The sequence below is a fragment of the Dermochelys coriacea genome, chromosome 8 (genome assembly GCF_009764565.3).
Source record: "Dermochelys coriacea isolate rDerCor1 chromosome 8, rDerCor1.pri.v4, whole genome shotgun sequence".
Taxonomy (NCBI): domain Eukaryota; kingdom Metazoa; phylum Chordata; order Testudines; family Dermochelyidae; genus Dermochelys; species Dermochelys coriacea.
The window spans coordinates 51996579-52019366 of record NC_050075.1 but is presented as its reverse complement, the minus strand read 5'-3'; the positions used below and the strand labels follow the sequence as shown (position 1 = coordinate 52019366).

At 39.2% G+C, this 22788-nt stretch overlaps 1 protein-coding gene across 16 annotated transcripts in view; it reads right to left on the bottom strand.

The window, feature by feature from the left end:
- Window positions 1–8540: 8540 nt before the first annotated feature.
- The window catches only part of RALGPS2 (Ral GEF with PH domain and SH3 binding motif 2), a 275554-nt gene continuing 261306 nt past the window's right edge, over window positions 8541–22788 (bottom strand). For all 16 annotated transcript variants that reach the window (XM_038412443.2, XM_043491442.1, XM_038412449.2 and 13 more), the window contains 3 exons: window positions 21369–21474; window positions 18551–18642; window positions 8541–14842 (listed from right to left, as the gene is read on the bottom strand). In XM_038412443.2, the coding sequence (XP_038268371.1) occupies window positions 14813–14842; window positions 18551–18642; window positions 21369–21474 (228 nt within the window). In that variant the 3' untranslated portion in view covers window positions 8541–14812. The remainder of the gene's footprint in view (window positions 14843–18550; window positions 18643–21368; window positions 21475–22788) is intronic.

Here is a 22788-nt window from a genome sequence, read left to right as displayed (position 1 = left end):
CCTTATAAGCAAGTCATTCTACAATTGTCCACCATGGGGTATCCAACACCTTCCTTTGAAACTTCTGGTATTGGCCACTATCAGACCAGATACTAGATTAGATGAGCCTTTGGTCTGATATGGAAGGGCAAGTTCCGTGTTCCTATGAGTTTTTTATGATTACTATGGAGAAACAGCCTCATTAGTCCTATCTAGGCTGAATACCTTGGACATTTACAGTTCAGGTCCAAGCACCTGGGCTGCTTGTAAAATATTTCATGTCCACATTCAAAAGCAATTGTAATCGTTCACAAATGTTCTAAGGACCAGTTAAACTGACCTAGCTGTCAGCAAGCCTTATAATTCTGCCGGCACTTGTTCAGTGGGCCTTGTTTCAGCACTAGAAGACAGGAAGTGCCGGTTGTGCCGTTGAAGTAGTTCAAATGGTTGCCCTACAGAATCCTACAATGTTATTCATGCCACCTTGCAAATTCTTCCCCAAACTACTGCGTTGGGATAAGTTCTACAACCGGTGGAGGGAGTGCTGTGCATGGGCATGTTGAATCAGTTCAGTTAATCAGTTAACCAGGAGGATTAGTGTCCACACCTTTTCAGGAGCAATGGGTTATGGTAAATGCTTAGCTGTACTATTTGACCTTGAAACAGTTTCAGCTCCCTATGATTCTGCATAATGTGTACAGAGATAAAGTTGACCATTAACTATCAATTAGTTAAAGATAATCATTTAGAACTGTGTAGTATTTTCCCACTTGGAGGAAAAACTTGTAATTCATAGATTCCAAGGCCAGAAGAGACCACTGTGATCAACTACTCTGACCTGCTGTACAACACAGACTATAGAACTTCCTCAAAATAATCCCTCGAGCACATTTTAGAAAAACATTCTATCTTGATTTAAACATTGTCAGTGATGGAGAATCCACTATGACCCCTGGTAAATTGTTCCAATGGTTAATTAGTCTCACAGTTAAAAAATTATGCCTTATTTCCTGTCTGAATTTGTTTAACTTCAACCAGACTCTATTTGTCTAGCTCAATACAGAAGAAACTGACAGGCGGCCCTTTGCTGCCAGCTGTATTTTTATACGAGATACTTTTCTCTTAAAGGGTGACCAGCAAAAGAGTGTTTCTGCCTTTTTGTTTTTAATTATGCATAAAGAAAGTTGTTGTGTTTTTTTTTAACACAAAGTACACACTTTTTTTTCCTTTGCAGATCACTTTTGAACAAGACCTTTTTGAAAAAAACTGAAATTTACGGAAAGTTACATTATTTTACACATTGCAGTACATTGTACAGTCAGTCACAAACTTAAGTTATATGTTTAGTTATGTGGTATACACTAAGGGCTTGTCTTCACTATGGTGCTACGTCAAAAGGAAAGCACTCTCCTGTTCATGTAATTACTCTCCACCTCAATGAGAGGCGGAAGCTATGTTGGTGGGACAGTGTCTCCCACTGACATAGTGCAATGTAGACACTGCTTTAACTCTATATAACTTATGTCGCTCAGGGGTGTAAAAAACCCACTGCCCCGGAGCGTTGCAAGTTACATCGACTTAAGCAATAGTGTAGACAAGCCCTAAGTATGCTCATACAAGATCAGTTTAGCAAAGCAGCAGCTAGCAGTCTAGCTAGCTCAGGCAGCAAAGTGGAAGACAAGTTTTGTTCTGGATTTCATTTCCAAGTCCCAAGGTAGACAAGAAATTGGGCATTCAAAAGGGACACTTGTGTAATGTCCAGGTGGAAAGATACGTAGTGTTATAATATATAAATATACAGGTAGTATTAAGGTGTATTTAATTAATATTGTTCAGGTTTAATGAAAATAGTAATACAACTTAAAATCGACATTAACATGAACAAGTCAAAATAAAGTTTAAATAAAATTCCCCTCAAATTCCATCTGCCTTAAACTCCATTTATTAAGAGCAGTATGAAACTACTGGTCACTTACCAATTAGAAGCACAAACTCTTTCATACTTCTGTGCACAGTTTTTCTTTTGTTTATAAAATAGGTGCCTAGTCAACATTTTAGGCATATATATTTTCACTTAAAGGGACACCCTCTGCTTAAAGATCATATGTCTGAATTTTTTTTTTTGCCTAATATTCTTACATGTAACACCTAAGATGACTATACACAAGAGAAAAAAATGTCTTCAGACTTGTTAAGCTTGTGCATTTGACAGCACTTTACTGAGGTGCAGTTTTCACTGTTTCTCCTGTACACAGTCAGCTTGTCTGTTTCTCCTGTAGTTTGTGCCGGTCCTTCACACAGCAACAAGGAAGCATAGAATTTTAAACAGGAAAGTATGCAAAAACAAAACATTAGTCCACCACAGAATTTATAATGTTTCACAGGAAAAGCATTTAATTGATGGATTCACTATGGTATGTATGAAACAACATCACAGCATGGTTTCTAGTCATAGTAGACCTGTAGGTTTCCAATGCAAGATATTGGAAGAGGCACTATATATGCCCTTCCCCCATTATGAGTCCTCCATGTGTAAAATGTGATCGTGGTTCTCGTCTGATTTTACCTCTCCACTGCGACTCTCTGCTGTAACAAGCAGTCCTCTGGATGAGGAAATTACCTTTGAAGTTCTATTAAAATGTTCAATAATTTGTGAAAATGGTTGCAAGGTTCTCAAACCCCAGTCAAATGTGTCATGCAATCAGGAAGGATGTAATAGTCCAAGGTACAAAAATACAGTCCTGAAGATAAGAAGGATGAAGACAGAGGAGCCATGAACAGACCAGTAACAATACACACAAGGAGCAGAAATCAGACTTTGAAAGAAGTTACTCACCTTGTGTAGTAACGATGGTTCTTCGTGATGTTCAACTCTAGGGTGCTCCACTGTAGTTGTACTTGCGTCCCTGTGCTGCTGGTCAGAGAACTTCGGTCGCAGTGTCCATTAGGTCTGCACATGCGCTGTCTCTCCTTGTTCTGCGCCATGAGGCTAGTCAGCATGGGTGGGCTAACCTTCTCTACTACAAAAACTTCAAAGTAGAGAGGAGGAGGGTGGGTTTGCAGAGCACCCATAGGGATGCACATCTCGAAAAACCATAATTACTGCACAAGGTAATTAATACTCCTCCTTCGAGTGGTGTCCCTATGGGTGCTCCACTGTAGGTGACTCCTGAGCAGTGCCCCTTCTGGAGGGCCAGGTCTTTGTAGTCAGGTCAGTTACAGATGACAGCATTGCAGAGCTGAAGATGGCATCAGCAGCAGAGTCCCCAGTGATCACATAGTGTTCTGCAAAAGTATAGACTGACATTCATGTTGCTACTCTACAGATCTCTAAGATAGGGACATTCTTGAAGAAGGCAACAGATGAAGAGATCGAACTTGTGAAGTATGTATGAATAGATCCTGGAGGGGTCATGTTGCGAACTTGGTAACACTGTCTGATGCAATTTGAGACCCATTTGGAGTGCCTTTGAGCTGATATTGCTGATCCCTTGGATCTTTCCTAAATGGAGAGGTAAAGCTTAGGAGACTTCCTGAAGACCTTTGTCCTGTCCAGATAGGAGGTCAGAGCTATTCTGACATCTAGGGTATGTAATATAGCCTCCCTGTTGTCTTGGTGAAGCTTGGGGTAAAAGATTGGAAGGTGAATCAATTGATTCATACGGAATGGGGAAGTTACCCTAGGAATGAATTTTGGATACGGCCCGAGCATAACCTCCAGAAATAATAGAGAGCGCTCTGGCTTGTAATGAGTTACGGTCGGCACCTACGAATACCAGGTGTTTCAACAGAATGAGGGTTGACTTCTGGGCATTGATCTGTAGGTCCAGTTCACAAGATCTCTTGGAGAGATCTGGCTCTGAGAAGAAAATTATCCAGGTATGGGTAAATCGTGATCCCTTGCAGGTACAAAAGAACAACCATCACTGAGAGAACCTGGGAAAATACTCTCAGGGCTGATGATAGTCCGAAGGGGAGCACTGTGTATTGGTAAGTGGTCCTATCCCACAATGAACCTGAGGAATTGTCTGAGAGTCAGTAGGATTGAGATACGAAAACAGGCGTCCTGAAAGTTGAGGACTGAAAACCAGTCTCCCTGCTACAAAGCTGGAATGATCATTGATAAGGTGATCATCTTGAACTTTTGAGCCTTAACAAACTTGTTGAGAGCTCTGAGGTCTAGTATGGGTTTCCAATCTTCTTTCCTTTTGGGTATTAACAAGTAACAAGAGTAGAATCCTTTGCCTGATAGATGTTGAGGTACCGGTTCTATGGCTCCTAACTGGAGGAGATGATTTACCTCCTGTCATAGTGAATTCTCATGAGAAGGGTTCCTGAAGTGGGATGGGGAAGGGTGTTGTGGAGGTTGTAGGGAGATAAAATGGATGAAGTACCCAATTTGAACGATCTCTAGGACCCACCAGTCCGATGTTATGCCTTCCCAGGCATTGCAGAACGCTGCCAATCAGTGGCCAAATGGGTGTAAAGCAATGATCAGCTGTATCAGTTGGGGGAGAGTAGTCTAATGGCACCTCGACCCACACATCAGAACTTTTGTTTGGACACAGAGGGCTGGAATGAAGAAGATTGCAGGCCAGATAGTTTGTGCTTGGGAAATTTGCCTCTCTCTCTTTGCGGCTCATAGTGGCATTGAGCCAGATATTGGGATATGTGTGGTCTATGCTAGGATTGGAGACTGACCAGCTTTTTTGTCCTGGCATGTAGATGCCCAGCAACCAGAGAATGGCCCTGGAGTTAACAGGGAGGCAACAGTCTTTGCTATGTCTTCAAAAGGGAGGTCTTCAACCGTAGACTGTATCTCCTTTGGAAGTCTGACAGATGGAGCCAAGATGCCCGTTGTATCACCACTGCTGTGGAGGTGGACCTAGCTGCTGTATCGAGGGCAGACTGCAGCGATGTCTTTGCCACTACTGGCCCTCCTTAAATTGGTCACGATGTGACTCCAGCATCCATTCAATAAAGTCATTCAATTTTGAATAGTTTATATAGTCATATTTTGCCATCAGCTCCTGATAGTTGGCGATACAGATTTGAACGTAGCTGAGCAGTATGCCTTCCTTCCGAAAAGGTTCAGGTGCTTCCAGTCCTTATCATAGGGAGTGATCCTCGATTAGTGTTGTCGGCCACAGGAGTTGACGGTACCCACCACAATAGAATTGGGTGGTGGGTGGGAGAAGAGAAACTCAGAGTCCTTGGTGGGGACATAGTATTTTTTGTCTGCCCACTTGCAGGTAAGGTGCTACTGATGCTGGGGTTTGCAATACAGTTCTTGCTGGGTCTAAGATGGCTTCATTAATAGGGATGGCAATTTTTGAGAAGGAAGAATGGAGGATGTCAAGGAGCTGATGGTGGGTCCTTGACTTCTTCCAGTGTATTTGAAGAATGTCTGCAACTGTCTTTGCCAACTCCTGGAAGAGACAAAAGGCATCTGCCAGAGTTGACGGGGAAGGCATGATGGCTTTATCCGGGGCGCAGGAGGATATGGTCCTCAGTGTCACTTCTTCCTTGGCACTGCCCTCCTGTTCCTGTATGATGTCTTGTGGAGCCTCCAAAGCTCTGGATGCTGTGTCTGAGGTGCTGTGTCTTGAGGGTGAGGCTCAAAGCTGAAGAGGCATACTGGTGGTATGCCACCCAAGGCTCCTAATGGGGCCACTGGACTGGTGATGGCACAGAGCCTGGCAGTGGTGCCCATGGGTGGCCATAACAGGATGGCAGTGGTGGGACCATATGTGGATATATTTTTGCGCTCTATCAGTACTGAGCATCATATGAGGCCTGAGAGGAGTATTGTAACACTATGTCCTTTGGTTTGCTGTCTTAATTAGAGAGTGGGAAATGTGGCATGGCAGTGGACATGATTCCCGTGCTAGGCAGAAGCTCAATGCAGCGTTCCTGGTACTGATGAGGAGGGACTCCAGTACGTCTGGTTTGCGGAAGTTCCTGGAGTGATGAGATTCCGCTGGTACCAACTGTCCCAGTGATAGTGCTGTGGGGGGACGGGGATCTTTTCCGTATCGGTCGCTCTGGTGCTGGGTGAGGTGTCAATCGATTCATAGATACTAAGGTCAGAAGGGACCATTCTGATCATCTAGTCTGACCTCCTGCACAGTGCAGGTCCCAGAATCTCACCCACCCACTCCTATGAAAAACCTCACCCATGTCTGAGCTATTGAAGTCCTTAAATCATGGTTTAAAGACTTCAAGGAGCAGAAAAGCCTCCCTCAAGTCAACCATGCCCCATGCTACAGAGGAAGGTGAAAAACCTCCAGGGCCTCTCCAATCTGCCCTGGAGGAAAATTCCTTCCCGACCCCAAATATGGCAATCAGCTAAACCCTGAGCATATGGGCAAGATTCACCAGCCAGATACTACAGAAAATTCTTTCCTGGGTAACTCAGATCCCATCCATCTAATATCCCATCTCAGGGGATTTGGCCTATTTACCCTGAATATTTAAAGATCATTTACTTACCAAAATCCCATTATCCCATCATACCATCTCCTCCATAAACTTATCAAGTAGAATCTTAAAACCAGATAGCAATGGCGGTACCAATATAGACTCATGTATTGGGAACATCATTTTATTGGAGTTCTTATTCCTGTCCCCCAGCGCTGATGACTCAGTGCCCGTGCTCAGTGGTACTGGCAGCTGATGGTGTCCATTAGCCAAGGGTGCCAGACTGAGATGGTCTCGGTGCCAAAGATACCGAGCAAGATGGAGATCACTTATGGCTATCTCGGACCTCACTATGGGGAGTTCTCACTCTCTTCTTAGATGACTTGAGAGAGCGGTCAGTAGTTTGTTTCCTCAACCTACAACCTTCAGATGTAGAGGGCTGTGGCTCACGTTTGTCAGGTGACTCCTGGTGCAGGTCCTGGGGGGGCCTGAGAGCCGCCTCAGATAATCTTCTGTTGGTGCTCTCTGTCCTTATGAGATCGTGGCTGGAGTTGCTGGCAGAGACCACACTTTTTTTTTTTTTTTTTTTAAAAAGAGGTGGCCTTCCTTGAGGTAGTGAATACATTGGGAGTGCTTGTCTGCAATCGGGATTACCTCTTTGAAAGTGAGGCACTTCTTGAAGCCCAGCATACCCTGTTGGGGGAAAGTGTCCCCAACAAAGAAAAAGAAGTGGGAAAAATAAAGGTTTTTCCACAATTTTTTTTAAGAGACAGAAAAAAAATCAGTAAAGAAGAAACTAAAACTACACTATGCTATGAAGCTAATTAACTATCTAACTGCAAACAGAGCAATGATCCTAATGGACTTCAAGGAGTTTTGTCACTAGCCGGGGCAACTGAGAAGGAACTAAGGGGGTTTAGCCAGCATGGGCTGACTAACCACATGGGGCAGCATGAGGAGAGACAGTGCATGTGTGGGCCTAACGGACACTGCTACTGAAGTTCTCCAATCAGCAGCACAGGGACGCAAGCACAGTTACAGTGAATCACCCATAAGAACGCTACTTCAAGAACAATTAAAGCTCTTGTGTGGAGAGAGGTGATTAGACAGGTGAGAAAATACTTTTCCAAAAACCTTCTGAATAAATATACTTGGGCCAAGAACAATTCTGCTCTATTCAGCATCATTCAACTTCCAGTAATAGACATGTCACAGACTGCAGATTGTATCTGCAAGGATGGAATCAGTCCTCATCAGAAAATGCGCACACCAAAACTGTTATGCTGAGCTCTAGAGATCAGTTTATGAGAAACAAAAAGATCTGGAAAATGAGTGAGGAAATAAAACAGATGACAGATTAATTTCATATAATTTTTCACAGTATTGAACACTTACAACAGTCTTAAAAGTTCCATAATTTGGAAATAATTGAGAGTAAAATCTGCTCTGCCCTTTTTATTTTTTAATGCATCCATACTAGAAGCAAATAATTCCATCAAGGAAACAGGTTCATGACCTGGCAAGCAATAATCCACATCATTTCACACCAAGAGCTGCATAGGTCCTGTTCCAATGCGACGTAACACAGAACTTTGACAAGCCATGCCAAGGGCTAATAAAAAAGTACTTTGTACATTACCAACATTCTCTCCACATGCTCCATTTCTACCGTTTCTTATTAAAGTAATAGGAATAAACCATGTTAACTAATAGCTGTGTTTGCAATGGATTTCATTTATCACATCTTTACGGGAAAAATGTACAGACAAAGGAAGATAGGAAGATGGAGAAATTAAGAGGAAAATCTGATAAAAACAGACACCACATGTATGGAAATACCATGGTGGGAAAGCATCTGCTCACTGGCAGCTAATAGAAGGAGCTGTAAAAATTAATAAAATAAAAACTCTTTTCAGTTAATTGTCTTTCCTTGTTAGTTTACTGATTTCTTTTTCGTTTTTATTTGCAGTGCTACAGTATTTTCATGCTGTTCTTCAAAGGTCCATTAAAAAGAGCTTATAATAAATAAATTCCAGCTGATCACAGGCATTAATGTATTCAGAAAGAACCAAATTCTTTGCTTGAGCGTGGCTGCAGTATCAATATGATTATGAAAAATAAACTAATAGTTCACACAAATCCATATTTTAAATCATTTATTTCAGTAGGAAAGACTTCTGAAATCCGTACTTAAAGTCATTTTAAACTAGCTTATGCAAACACACAATTTCACACACGCCCACACTAAAGTATTTAAAAAAATAGAAGAAAAAAGGCTAGAGGACAGCCCAACTGCACATCACTCATAGAGGTCATAGTGCAATTACTATCACTAACGCATCTCAAGTCAACATGGAAGAACAACATTAAAAATGGCTTGTGTTTACCATATAAACAATCTTTGTTTTTCTTCCCTGGATTATTATAGGCTGTATGATTTCCCCAGTCTCTGCACTACTACAGTAGGGCTTGAATGGGTGTATTTATCTGTTTGCAAGGAGTCAAAGGCTCTGTAAACAGGTGGACCCTAAAGACCCTTTCTTTCCCTATTTAACTGGTCAACTTTTACTACTTTTGGACCATATTTCAGAGCAGTTCTGGAATGGCAAGAGCATTGCTGAGGAATTGGAGGCCTCAACCCTCTCAGGTAAATTTGATACTAATCAAGTGTACAGAAGAAACTGAATGTTTACGTTGCTCCTGGCTGTTTGAGAAAAATCTCCAGCAATTAGCAACCATGGCCTGATCTGCAGAAGCCTCCATCTCATTGTGGCACTTTTTTATAGTAATAGTCCTTGAGAAAAATCCTCAACTCTGTTTTGTAACATGCATGGCTACACTCAAAACTCTGCTTTCTTCACCTTGGGCTAATCTTTTCATTTGTCACTGAAGAACCCTTTAAGGTTGATCATGTCTGTGCTAGGTTATGCTTTTCCTTTCAAACATCTGAAGTTAAAAACACTGCAGTGTAGAAATGCTCTGTTTTCTACCATAATGTCTTAGAGGAAAATGAATATTCTATTGTATGTGGCTTTTCTTGCTTTAAAAAAACTCAACCTGTGAAAGCTTATTAATTAATTTCTCCCTCCAAAGCTATGTGTTTCAAAGCTTAATGCTTCAAAGCTCACAAATCTCTTGTAGGGAAACGTAGTTAATCATATACATTTATTTTAATGAATGATAGTTTTCACTAGATGGTATGACACCAGAAATAGAACCACCCCTGCACAAATGAGTTTAAAGTATGTCAAGAAAAGATACAATATACAGTTTGTCTGTTTTTTTAAAGTTTCTCCTTGATATTTATTCTAAATTAACAAAAAGGTTGCTAGGTATAATCCTTTCACTTTTGTACAGTATAGTGTTTCAAAAGAATAAAAACGAAGAGAGAATCCTCATTTTTAGCTAGGGGAACTAAAGTTCACAAACCCTAGAAATTACTGGGAATGTCTTCTGACCCTTATTTAGTCTTGTTGCTTTTTTCAGTTATGCTTGACATTCCAAATTTTTCATATGTGGAAGAAAAATTGTTACAAGATGGTTTAGACAGTTCTGATAAAACTGCAGACAAATCTGTCAATGGTCGCTCTGCTAAAAAAAAAATTACGAAACCTAGAAAAACAGCTTAGTAATTTAAATTATATCTATCTTACACACACCAAAATTGACTAATTCCTTCTGTTAGAAAAGTAAAAATGGTGGGAAAGAGGGTACACACTACAGAAATCAGGGAAAGTAATTTGGTCCAGTGGTTGCTATTTTCAGCTATCGAACAACAGAACTGGACTTCAAACTGACAATAATAAGGCACTGACCAGTCTCTCTCAGATCCAAGTGTCTGCCTCCCCATAAGAGTTTGGATGATGACCAGAAAGAAATTCAGTTGTACCCATTGAAGAAGTTCAGCATTCATTTATACAGATTCCTTCAATTACAACTCTCCCAAACATCAAATCGGTTTACTTTAGACACAAGCCATTTTTAGGGAAAGGAAAAGGAAAAAAAAGAAAGGGTCGCTATTTAAATAACAACGCTTTTAAAAGTTGACCTCATAGCAAGAATAAACAACTCATTGGTGTGATTAGTACCAATTCTAGTGTTCTGAAGCTTAGAGCAGGCAGTGTACTAAGACGGCTGTGAAAAGATTAGGACTACTACTGCTTGTGAATGAAAATACCAGAGGAGGAGAATGAAGAAAAATGCCACTGCAGGAGCCAGAAAAATACCACCACTAAATTTTCCTTTTATCAAAAGGGACCCAATCGCCTACAGTGCCTTAGCAGCACAAAGCTATATTTATTTCTGTTGGAAGGGAAAGCGTCTTCCAGTTGACAATCTTGTTACGTTTCTCATTAACAACGGAAGATTACGTTCTTCTAAAAATTTAATTGCAAATAAGTGCACTTAAAATGTGGCAAGGAAACTAGCATTTAAACTACTGAGTTAACGTCAATCAACAAAAATAAGCTGATGTAACTGTGTTGTATTCTTTTGTGTTTCCTTGATAGTTTGTTTCTTATATGTTTTCATTTTCAATAGTAAATGTACTGCTAGCAGCAATAATGTTGCTGCAAATTCTTTTATAACACATCTGAGTTCTGAGAGGGAAAGTTAACAATTAGTCAATTCCCCAAAAGGACCACACGAGAGAGTGCAGAATTGAGGAAGTGAATATCACCCTGAAGATTTTTAGTGTAGTGAGCTTTTTCCTTTTCAGATCTTACAGGAGTGGTATCTGCTTTTTAGAATCTTTAAAAAGTTCCTTGTAGGAGAGGTTAAAAGTTGGATATTAAAATCATGTGGCACATACTTAACTCAAATGCACATTGAATCAGAGTTTCAACGGCATTTTCCATAAGAAATGGTTTGTAAAATGAAGCACATGCCTAGATTAACTCAAACTGTATGGATCCCACTTTGTAAAATCAATTGTGACTAATATTAGCTCTTTAAGAACACTGAAATGGAAACCATTTGATTAAATGGGGCTGAAGTTATAAAGAAATAACATTAAGTTAGCATTTAGTACTTCAATTTACGCTGGCCAGAAATGTATTAGAAGTGCACTACATTTAGTATCACCACAACTAATTCTCTAAACTGAGTCGACTCTCTGTTGGTGTTTAAACTGAAAATCTTGTAGGAAGTTGAACTGTGAAAAAAAGTGGCTTTGTAGTATACCAGTCAGCAGATGATCTACATTTACATATAATCCAGCCAGGAAGATCTACTCAACTATTTTTGTCCACATTCCTGTAATAATGGATCTTTTGTTCTACAAGACATCTCAAGAGACCACTTTCACTAAAGATATAAATACAACAAAATAAAGTTATGAATGTTAGCTGCAAAATTTCAACAGTTACTGAAAGTAAAGATTAAAAAAAACATTGCAAGATAAACCAAAGACAAACACAATCAGACATTCTGGATAGTGCATCCTACCTGTCTATATCTGGCTGCTGTCCTGTTTTCCCAGTACTACTTTAAACATTTTGTTTAACTACTATTTTTTACAGAGAGGTGGATTACTGTGCTCTTCATAGTTGATTTTAGTTGTCATTCTATTTAAGCTTTCTGTGACAGGTTTCCTCTCAGAAGAGAAAAAAATAACTTTTCCCTAATAATCTTCCAATTCAAAAGATGTAAAGTCTCAGTGTTTATGCGACAATCTGAAGGATTACTGGAATTAATACAGGATAAAACAGAACTAGATATTGAACTTCTGGTACTAAGTATCTAAAAATGTTTTCATTAATCAGTTTCTCTTATTACTCTTGCTAAACATTTTAGGATGCTTCTTTTTTCAACAGATCTCACATGAAAAATGAGATATTTGAGTCTAGAAAAATAAAGATCAAAATGATATATGATGTCTAAATAGGCAGAGAGCAGCTACAGGCAATGATTCATCTAATGACGACTATTGAGAAGGGCTCAGCATTGCTTTGCCCATCTTACCTATGTACCATAAAAACAGAAAAGACAGATAGATAAATGCAAAGAACAAAAACAACATCTTCTGCCCCAACTCTGTCTTCAGCAAAGCTGTGTGATGTCAGGCTGTGGCTCCCAGTTTCATGTTTCCTCTCACTAACATAAGAATAGATATAGTTAACCTGCATCTAAATTAGCTTATTAAAAAATTCAAAATCCACAGGGTTACCATACACAATGCTTAAAAAAAGTACATACATTTTGTTAAAAACACTTTTGAGAAGAAACACACACTAAGTAATTTTAAAAATGCAAACCAAAAACTAAAGCTGTGCAAAGTCTATTACAGTAATACTGTTGGCTATGAAGATGTTGTCTCTGCTAGACACCCAACATGGGTTAAGTGATGTGTGAACTGAAAAGTGATTCATCATGAGCAACCTCCTTTCAGGATATACTACTTCAGGATCAGAACTGATTATTCACTCTCCACAGAAAAAGATATACAAAGGGACACCAAATCAAAACTTACTTCTAGCTTTGCTGTAAGTGTGACGCAGAAGTGTGCATCTACTATATCCTCTATACTAAAAAGAGATTTCACAGAGTAACATTTGGAAATGCCCCAACTTTCTACTTCTCTCTTTCCCCAGGAATGGATCTCTCTTTATGCTAGTTTGTTCTCTCAATAGGAACAGCAATCTTCCTCCTCTGCCTCATCAGTCACAAATTATTTCTGTTAAGAAAATGTCATTATGATTCTTGGAACTTTAATGTGTTAAATTCTATCCCCTTACCCTGATTTAGTAAATGAAGTGTACATTACCAAACAAATTACCACCTCTGGAAACTTTTTTTTTTTTTTTTTTTTTTTTTAAGATTATCAAGAGAACTCATTACCTGAGACTACTGGATAGTCTTAGAAAGTCTAGGGGTGCAACTGTAAGCTTATTTACTGCTTTTGAATTATAATGTCAGTGGAATATCTACCATTTTTTCAAGAAGTTTTCCTGGACACGATTGGAATTTCTTCCATATTTATAAAGATCAATGTTCTGAATGTTAAATAGGGCTTTGTGTAAAGAGACTACAATTAGGTAACTTAAAAGAACCCAAAATAAGGCATGAATGAAAATCTAATGCATAGAACACAGCAAATTTGTCCTCCTGTTTGGGATTTTAAATTTTTTGAGTAAGTACATTTAGTGACAAAGAATTACTCATATAGAGGGAAAAGGTTTTGATTATCTAGTCCACCCTATTTTTCTTTCCTAGATTAAACTTCTCTAGGAATTGCCAATATAGTTCAAGCTCCTAAATCTTGAATAATACAGATAATTACAACCAATTATTTCAAAATGAAAATATGGAAATTCTGACATTGTGTCTCAAACACTGTAAAAAAGAGGTCTTATAAAACTGATACTCTGAAGCATCTTACCCTGAGAGAGGGTCTTCTGCTATTCCCTACCTTTAACTGTAAGTAGGGGAATATCCCTCCAGAGAAGTAAAACACCTCTGTGAGCTATATCCAGTGTTTGTTGTGTAGTGGAACCATCATATGGAGGAAAGTAGCCAGTACAGAAACACAATGGAAAGGAAACATTCAGTTCTGACCTGATGACACCTCACAACTCCCACTTAAAAAAACAAAACAAAACAGACTATTATTCAACCAGGAATTAGACAAGCATGTATCATGATCCTGCTTACAAGAAAAAGTGTTCTGTACAAACACTCAGCCTTTGTGCCACTGGCAGGAAGTAAGGTTCCTATACAGTACTAAGGTTACCAAGTTTAGTACTTAAAAAAAAAAACAAAACAAAAAAACCCAAACTAACAAAAACCACTGCATTTGTTACAGGTCTCATACTCTAGGTCTGACAGAATTAATGATGCTCCAGATCAAGTGAGCCTGAGAGAAGCTCCAATTGAAGGCTGCTAGTATAGTCTAAACAACATCCCTAGAATGTGTAAGTACCGCTATATCCCCAGTCTAAACCCCAGCTGTTGATGCAACCCTTAAGAAATATGGTTATACCCTTTTTAAAGAATACCTAAAAAGGTGGTTTTCCCCCCAAAATTAGTATAAAGTTAAAAGAAATGCAAATAAGCTACAACCGATTTAACCCAAGCACAGCACCGCCATAAGTTTCACACACACTATTTGGTGTTTCATGTTGGTTTTCCTTTCACTCTTTAAGGCAGTGGTTTCCACAGGTCAGTTCAGAAAACATTAAGAAGCATGGTCCATAGCAGTTCATGTTGCAACTCCATTTTTCACTCAGGGAAATCCATTCCCCAAACTCTTAGTGCTTTGTTGTTCAGTACTCCAGCGTTTAGAGATTGAACCTTTAGGTTCTGTTCTGGCACAGAAATAAATTTATAGCTGGCATGCTTTCTTCAGGACATCATGCTCAAATTATGAGATGAACAATTCATCAAATTGTTCTCTTTCATGTTTTGAATTAGCTTTTCACTCAAAAGACATCAAGTTGGCAGGAACCTAAAACAAAAACAGGAGTAACAGCTGATTTTTATTTTGAGAATTGGCTTTCCATGTTTCATCTTTTCAGAACCCACCCCTTGCAAGTTTAAAAAATGTTCAGTTTACCTCTCCCCTCTACAAAAAAAAAAAAAAGTAAATACAACCAGTCAAGCAGCACTAGAGTAACTACAATTATAGGAAACACATATACAGAGAAGGCAGACACTAGATTGCAGTATGGTTTATAAAACGTGTTCTAACATGATTTGGCTCTGGTCTACATCTGTAGGTGAATTGTGATATAATCTAGTTTGGCCACAATTGAGAGTTTAATATTTATTAAAGTTAACAAACGAGTGTCAAACTACTGTCAAACTATTGGAGACAGATGCAAGGCCTTCGCAGCTGAAGGTCCCAGTTAATGGAATTCCATTGAACAGAGACTAGGATAAAGGCCAAGTCTTGCCATATTCATGGAATATGCAAATCTCATATCTTTGTGAATACATTCCCCAAATAATGGAGAGGAAGAACTGCCCAGCAGTGTTCTTCATCATTCTTTAATGGCTAGAAAACGGGAAGTGCTGACCACACCGCTCCTATAAAGAAAGAGGAAATGCTAGCATACTCCGGGAGCAGATCTAGAACAATCAGCTTGTTTTATGTGAGGAAGTCATATTTTGTCAGCACTTTTAGAGAGCTGACATTCCTCATCTGCACTGTGGCTGAAGAATAAATCTTATTCCCCAAGAGATCTGTATCTAAAAGCCTCAGCATAGTGAGATCTCACATCAGCTGGAGAGTCAATCTGAGAGCCCAGGGCCAGACAAGTAAAAATATTCAAAACCTTTTTCAGTGACCTGATATAGAGGTATAGTTTGTCTATTTCAGAGTCGGAAGAATGAATCTGGGGATAACCAAAGACTCCTTGTCAGTTTCATGGTACCCTTGGTTAAAAGGGATCTCCACAAATCTGAGGTAGTTGGTCTACAGAATAATGAAGACCCTATGAGCTTTCTTGGGACCAGACTAAGTCCTACGTTTAAGCTCTCTGCAAGGGGTCACAATAACGCCAGGAAAGGAAATCAGATCACAAAGAGCTCATAGATTCATCTGGAAAAGATGAGATTCAAGGTGTTGTTTTAAGGTCACTAGTCATCTCAAACTCGCCCTCTTCCATTACTGACCCCTCAAAATGAGTGTGTTTACACAGCAAAAAGTTAGGACAGGCCTCCCACCACTGACAGTGCCAAACTTTAATACCGCACTTGGTTTACTGGGCATGAAAAGCTTATTTCCTAAGTAAGTGTTTGAGGTGGCCATCCTGATATTTGAATGTTGACTAGAGAAGACAAGGTAGACTGAACACCTGTTGGTGTTGTAACCTTTTCCCAGGCACCAGAAACACTGAATAAGAGTGTGTATAACAGACATCAGTGCATTATATGTAGCTTATGGCTTAAAGCTAAGCTTTCATCAGTGTGCCCCCCAGCTTAGGTAGCCAGACTTGTGCTAGCTCAACTTGAGCTACCACACGAAAAATAGTGGCACTGGCAAAGGCATGGGCTAGCCACCCAAGTTCAGACTCAGGTGCTTCTTTATGCTTTTCAGAAATATAAGTAAGCAACACAAAATTTGATTAAATGTTATATTGTGTAGCCAATACCTAACAAAATGACAATAGGGCTGTCAAGTGATTAAAAAAATTATTTGGGTGATTAATTGCACTATTAAATAATAATAGAATACCATTTATTTAAATATTTGTGGATGTTTTCTACACTTTCAAATATATTGGTCTCAATTACAACACAGAATACTAAGTATACAGCACTCACTTTATATTTATTTTTGATTATAAGTATCTGCACTGAAAAAAAGAAATCGTATTTTTCAATTCACCTTATACAAGTACTTATACAAGTGCAACCTCTTTATCACGAAAGTTGAACTTACAAATGTAGAATTGTGTAAAAAAAACCCCTACATTCAAAATAAAACAATGTAAAATTTTAGAGTCTTCAGGTCCAATCAGTTCTACTTCTTGTTCAGCCAATCGCTCAGACAAACAAGTCTATTTATATTTGCAGGAGATAATGCTGCCCACTTCTTTTTTACAATGCCACCTGAAAGTGAGCACAGGTGTTCTCATGACACTGTTGTAGCCAGCATCACAAGGTATTTACGTGCCAGTTGTGTTAAAGATTCATATGTCCCTTCATGCTTCAACCATCATTCCAGGGGTCATGTGTCCATGCTGACGACTGGTTCTGCTCAACAACAATTCAAAGCAGCATGGACTGATTCATGTTCATTTTCATTATCCGAGTCAGATGCCACCAGCAGAAGGTTGATTTTCTTTTTTGGTGATTCGGGTTCTGTGGTTTCCACATTATAGTGTTGCTCTTTAAAGACTTCTGAAAGCATGCTCCACACCTTGTCTCTCAGATTTTGGAAGGCACTTCAGATTCTTAAACCAAATCTCACATTGGTGCCTTCTTTGCATTTTGTCAGATCTGCCGTGAAAGTGTTCTTAAAATGAACAACATGTGCTGGGTCATCATTTGAGACTGCTATAACATGAAATATATGGTAGAATGCAGGTAAAACAGAGCAGGGGCATACAATTCTCCCCCAAGGAGTTCAGTCACAAATTTAACTAACACATTTTTTTAAGAGGCATCATCAGCATGGAAGCATTTCCTCTGGAATGGTGGCCGAAGAAGGAAGGGGCATACGAACGTTTAGCATATCTGGGATGCAAATACCTTTCAATGCTGGCTACAAAAGTGCCATACAAATGCCTGTTCTCACTTTCTGGTGACATTGTAAATAAGAGGAGGGCAGGATTATCTCCTGTAAATGTAAACAAACTTGTTTATCTTAGTGATTGACTGAATAAGAAGTAGGACTGAGTAGACTTGTGGGCTCTGAAGTTTTACATTGTCTTGTTTTTGAGTGTAATTATAAAACAAAAAAAAATCTAAATTTGTAAGTTGCACTTTCACAACAAAGATTGCACTACAGTACTTGTATGAGGTGCATTGAAAAATACTATTTTTGTTTATAATTTTTACAGTGCAAATATTTCTAATAAAAAATATACACAAACTTTAATTTCAATTACAACACAGAATACAATATATATGAAAATGTAGAAAAACATCCAAAATAGTTAATACATGTCAATTGGTTTCTATTGTTTAACAGTGCGATTAAAATTGTGATTAATTGCGATTAATTTTTTAAATCATGATTGATTTTTTTGAGTTAAACTGCGTGAGTTAACTGTGAAAATCGACAGCCCTAAATGACACTACACAGAATTTTGAAGTACTGATTCTAAACACTACTACAGCTTACAATAGTGATACTACCAGTAAAGTGTTCTGGAGTATTATTTTATAATAGCCTAGTAGGTAGCTTTAAAAAAAATAAAGATATGCAAGGGTATATTATGCATAAAACCCTGCCAATGTGTTAGAACTATTAAGATATCCTTTACCCCTCCAAATTGCCCAGTTGCTTCATTTGATTCTTATAAAGGCTTAAATCTTTGTTTGTGAACACAAATCTTTGTGTAACCTCCAAGTCATGTGTATTGGTAGGAGTATCTTGTTTTGCATAAAAACTGACCAACTAGTACTCAGTTTTCTTTCAGAGCTAGTTACCAATGCCAAGTTCTGATCAGCGGTTCTCAGTTCCTTTTCACAGTATAGTTCTCACCTGTTGTCTGTTGCTTTGACAGGCAGCGCTCAGATGTTTGAACCACAGCATTGCATTCATTCTGTTACCAGCTTGAAACTTGTATGAATTTCCTAAAATGACAGAGGCAGGAAAAAAATTGATTCAAAAAAATTAGACACGAACAAATACAGTGCAGTACGGTACTTCAATTCTACCGTTCAAACAAATACATGAAATAAATAAATAAAACAAAAAATAAAACATTATGAGTGAAGAGTGAAGAGACAGAATTCTATTCATATAACATTAGACCTTTGGTGGTGTGGTTGCAATTTAAACAACATCATTTGACTTCATACAACAGATGTACTATATTCTGACAGAAGTTCACAGCCTCCAAACCAATTATTAAGATCAGTGTCAATAAAAAACAAAAACAAATCCCCCCAAGACCCCTCCCTTCCCTGATCTCACAAAATTATTTAGAATGTTGTGACCAAAGTACTTTTTGTCCATGGTACCTGTGACAGACAGGGCAATTTTCTGGACAAACCTTACTGAATTAAGTTTAAGTATCTTAGGTGTCCATTACATTAAAAATGCAAATGTTTATGTATTACTGTGAAATTGTTTTTAACATTTCTAGGGGGGAGACATGACTAATGTAAACCCGGGGAGGCATTATGAGCTTCGAAGGACTATTTGAAACAATGAACTTGTAAAGTTAAGTGCGTTTCCCAAGAAACTCTAGGGACAAGTATATGCAAATGTAACTCCTCTGATTATGCAAAAACCCAGCCTTTTGAAGCTACTAACTGAGAAGAGACCCATTATCCACAAATGATCTATTCCCAGTTCAAAGATACTGGTTATATAAAGGAGCGACTACACTTTTCATGACTGTGATTGTTCCGAGCTAACAGCTGTTACAAACTTGTGACCATAGGAAAACCTGTTGGTGAGGTCTGAAGAACTGTTCACCTGCCAGAGCCCTTCACGGTATTGGGGTGATTGCTGGTAAGCTTATTAACGTGTGTATATTCTTTTATTGTTTTTAATATGTACTCTGTACTTCTTTTACCTTAAAAAAATGTGCTTTCTCAGAAGGAGCTATGTGGTAACTTAACTGCACAATTACACTGTTTATAGCTTCTGAGGAGAAGACAATACAGGCCTGTTGAAGAAGTCTGATTTGCTGTGGAATTCACAGTGTAGGTAGGGAACTGTGCTGCCTGGAAACACCTCAGTCAGGAGGGAGAAAGACATGTCTCTGCCCAAGAGAGGTGATGGCTGGGGAACTGGAAGCCTAAGAGTGGTGCACTTGCTGGACCCTGGAGGAGGAAATATGGGTGCACTTGCCCTGAACTGTGAAAGCCCCTCCTTCCAAATTGCTTAATAATTTATTTTTTAAATGTTGCCAAGAAAACCAGAATGAAGTGCAGGAGAGCACCCTGGAGTGCACACTGGAAAAGCTACCTATGAAAATACTTGTGGGCTGTTCTAAAAAGTGACAACATATTTTAGACGAACTTTTTCAGTTCTCAATTTTATACATTGGTTACTTGACTTCAGATAGCCTAAGGAAAAATATTCAGTTTGTGTAAAGTTGACAAAGGGCATAATTCATACCCTGTGGTACTGTCCTTCAGTTCACCTCTTACAGGAGATGCATTTGCAATATTTTTCATATAAGGATTAAAATGAACTTCCTTGATTCTATCAGGTCATATTTACTTGGGGAAGATACTCATTTTCAATTATGCAAATCATGTTCAAATATTCATGTAAATCAGCATATTCAAATCTTCATTCAAAATTAACTGCAGTTGTAGAGATACTACAAAGGAGTCAAAGATATTAATCCTTCAATGCTATCGTATAGACGTCAACAAGAAAAAACCTAACAAGTCACTGGAAAACGTTAGATATGTTAGAATATGTTATCAAAACAGCTTTTAATGCCCTTTCTGCATATTTTGAACTCCTATGGAGAGTTAATAGTCTCTCCATAGTTAAGGCTGATGCTGGATTTTTATTAGAAGCCCAGTTTATGAGATGGCTTTCATTTTTAATATTTTCCTAGTTGTTCATTAGCTCATTATATCTCCAAAACTGCTTGGTCTAGTAACACCAAACTTGTGCTGGTGATGAATAGTGCAGGGGTTCTCAACCTTTTTCTTTCTGAGGCCCCCCCAACATGCTATAAAACTCCATGGCCCACCTGTGCCAAAACTAGTTTTCTGCATATAAAAGCCAGGGCTGGCATTAGGGGGTAGCAAGAAAGGCAATTGCCTGAGGCCGCACGCCACAGGAGGCTCCGTGAAACTAAGTTGCTCAGGCTTCGTCTTCAGCCCCAGGCTCCAGCCCCATGAAGTGAGACTTCCGCTTTCTGCCCTGGGTCCCAGCGAGTCTAACACTGGTCCTGGTTGGCAGACCCTCTGAAACCTTCTCGTGGCCCTCCAGGGGGCCCAGGACTCCTGGTTGAGAACCACTGGAATAGTGTATCTGAATAGCCTTTTTTTGTTTTAGTTAGGTGAATGGTGTGGACTGGATGTTGAACTATTAGAGGTAAATGCAGTTTCACGTATGTAACGTCTGCATGATCCTAAGCATGATTTACAAACATGCATCAGGCAAAGCTGCTGCAAAACTCCTAAGGTAGGAAACTAGGAGTTAGGAGTTGCAGTACTATGGAGTTCCTATATTTGGCTTAAGCTCTGAGATTTAATATCCCTTCCAAAGTTTTTGTTATTAATTATGAGCACGCTTAAAAAAGCATTTTAAGTGTTTATAAAGTCAGGTGAATCTGAAAAAAGAAGATCTTTATGCATATCACCATTCTCCTGATGTTACTCACCCTTCTCAGAATCAGTCAGCAAGAAGAGATCAGGATGTTCTGGGTCATCAGCCATCATCACCATCCATCCTACCACGGACACATTTTTACTTGGTGTAGATTTGAACTGAAAAACACAGAGACTATGTATTCATGTTAAGCAAGAGGGTTCAGCCAGAATGACAGCATCACATACTACAAAAATATGGAAATAAAGAGCCAATTCTGCTTTCCACTAACCTGCCATAAATACAAAATAATGCTATTCTGGATCTCCATAAAGGAATAATAGGAAACAACACAGGCACAAAGTTGAGTAGTCATATTGTACAGTTTGACAAGACTCAATATTTTCAGCACCATGATACTGGTATATGTATGTATATTTATTTTTACACACACACACACACACACACACACACACACACACACACACACACACTATAGGATGTCTAGGGCCCTACCAAATTCACAGCCATGAAAAACACATCATGAACCATGAAATCTGGTCTTTTGTGTGCCTTTACCCTATACTATACAGATTTCACTGGGACACCAGCATTTCTCAAATTGGGGGTCCTGACCCAAAAGGGTGTTGCAAGGTTATTTTAGGGGGGTCACGGTATTGCCATCTTTACTTCTGCACTGCCTTCAAAGCAGGGCAGCTGGAGTGCGGCAGCTGTTGGCTGGGTCCTCAGCTCTGAAGGCAGCACCGTGCCAGCAGCAGTACAGAAGTAAGGGTGGCAATATCATACCATGCCACCCCTACTTCTACGCTGCTGCCTTCAGAGCTGAGTGGTGAAGAGTGGCGGCGGCTGACTGAAGGTCCAGCTCTGCAGGCCTCTGCAGCTCTACCTTCAGAGCTGGGTTCCTGGCCAGAAGCCACCACTCTCCATCTGCCCAGCTCTGAAGGCACTGCTGATGCCAGTAGCAACGCAGAAGTAAGGGTAGCAGTACTGCAACCCTCCCTACAATAACCTTGTGACCCCCCCACCCACAATTCCTTTTTGGGTCAGGACCCCTACAATTACAAACACTGAGAGATTTCAGATTTAAACAGCTGAAATCATGAAATTTATGATTTTAAAAATCCTATGACTCTGAAATTGACCAAAATGGACCATGAATTTGGTAGGGTCCTAGCAATATCACAAAGGCTTTTATCTGCATGAGTTTTTGATGGATGCATTACTGACAAGTGACAAACCCATTACTCAATTACAGAGATTATACCAAATAAACCTTTATACTATACCACATCATTTCGTATTCTGTTTACGCTATGTATATTTTACAAATATTTCAGTTAAAAGTTATATTGAGACTTTCACATTCCTTTCTCTCTGCAAAGCCAGAGCCTTAGCTATTCTCAGTTCAACTGTATAGGTCTCCAAATGAACCATAAACATCTTTAAAAATTACTGAAAATATCTTTTTTATA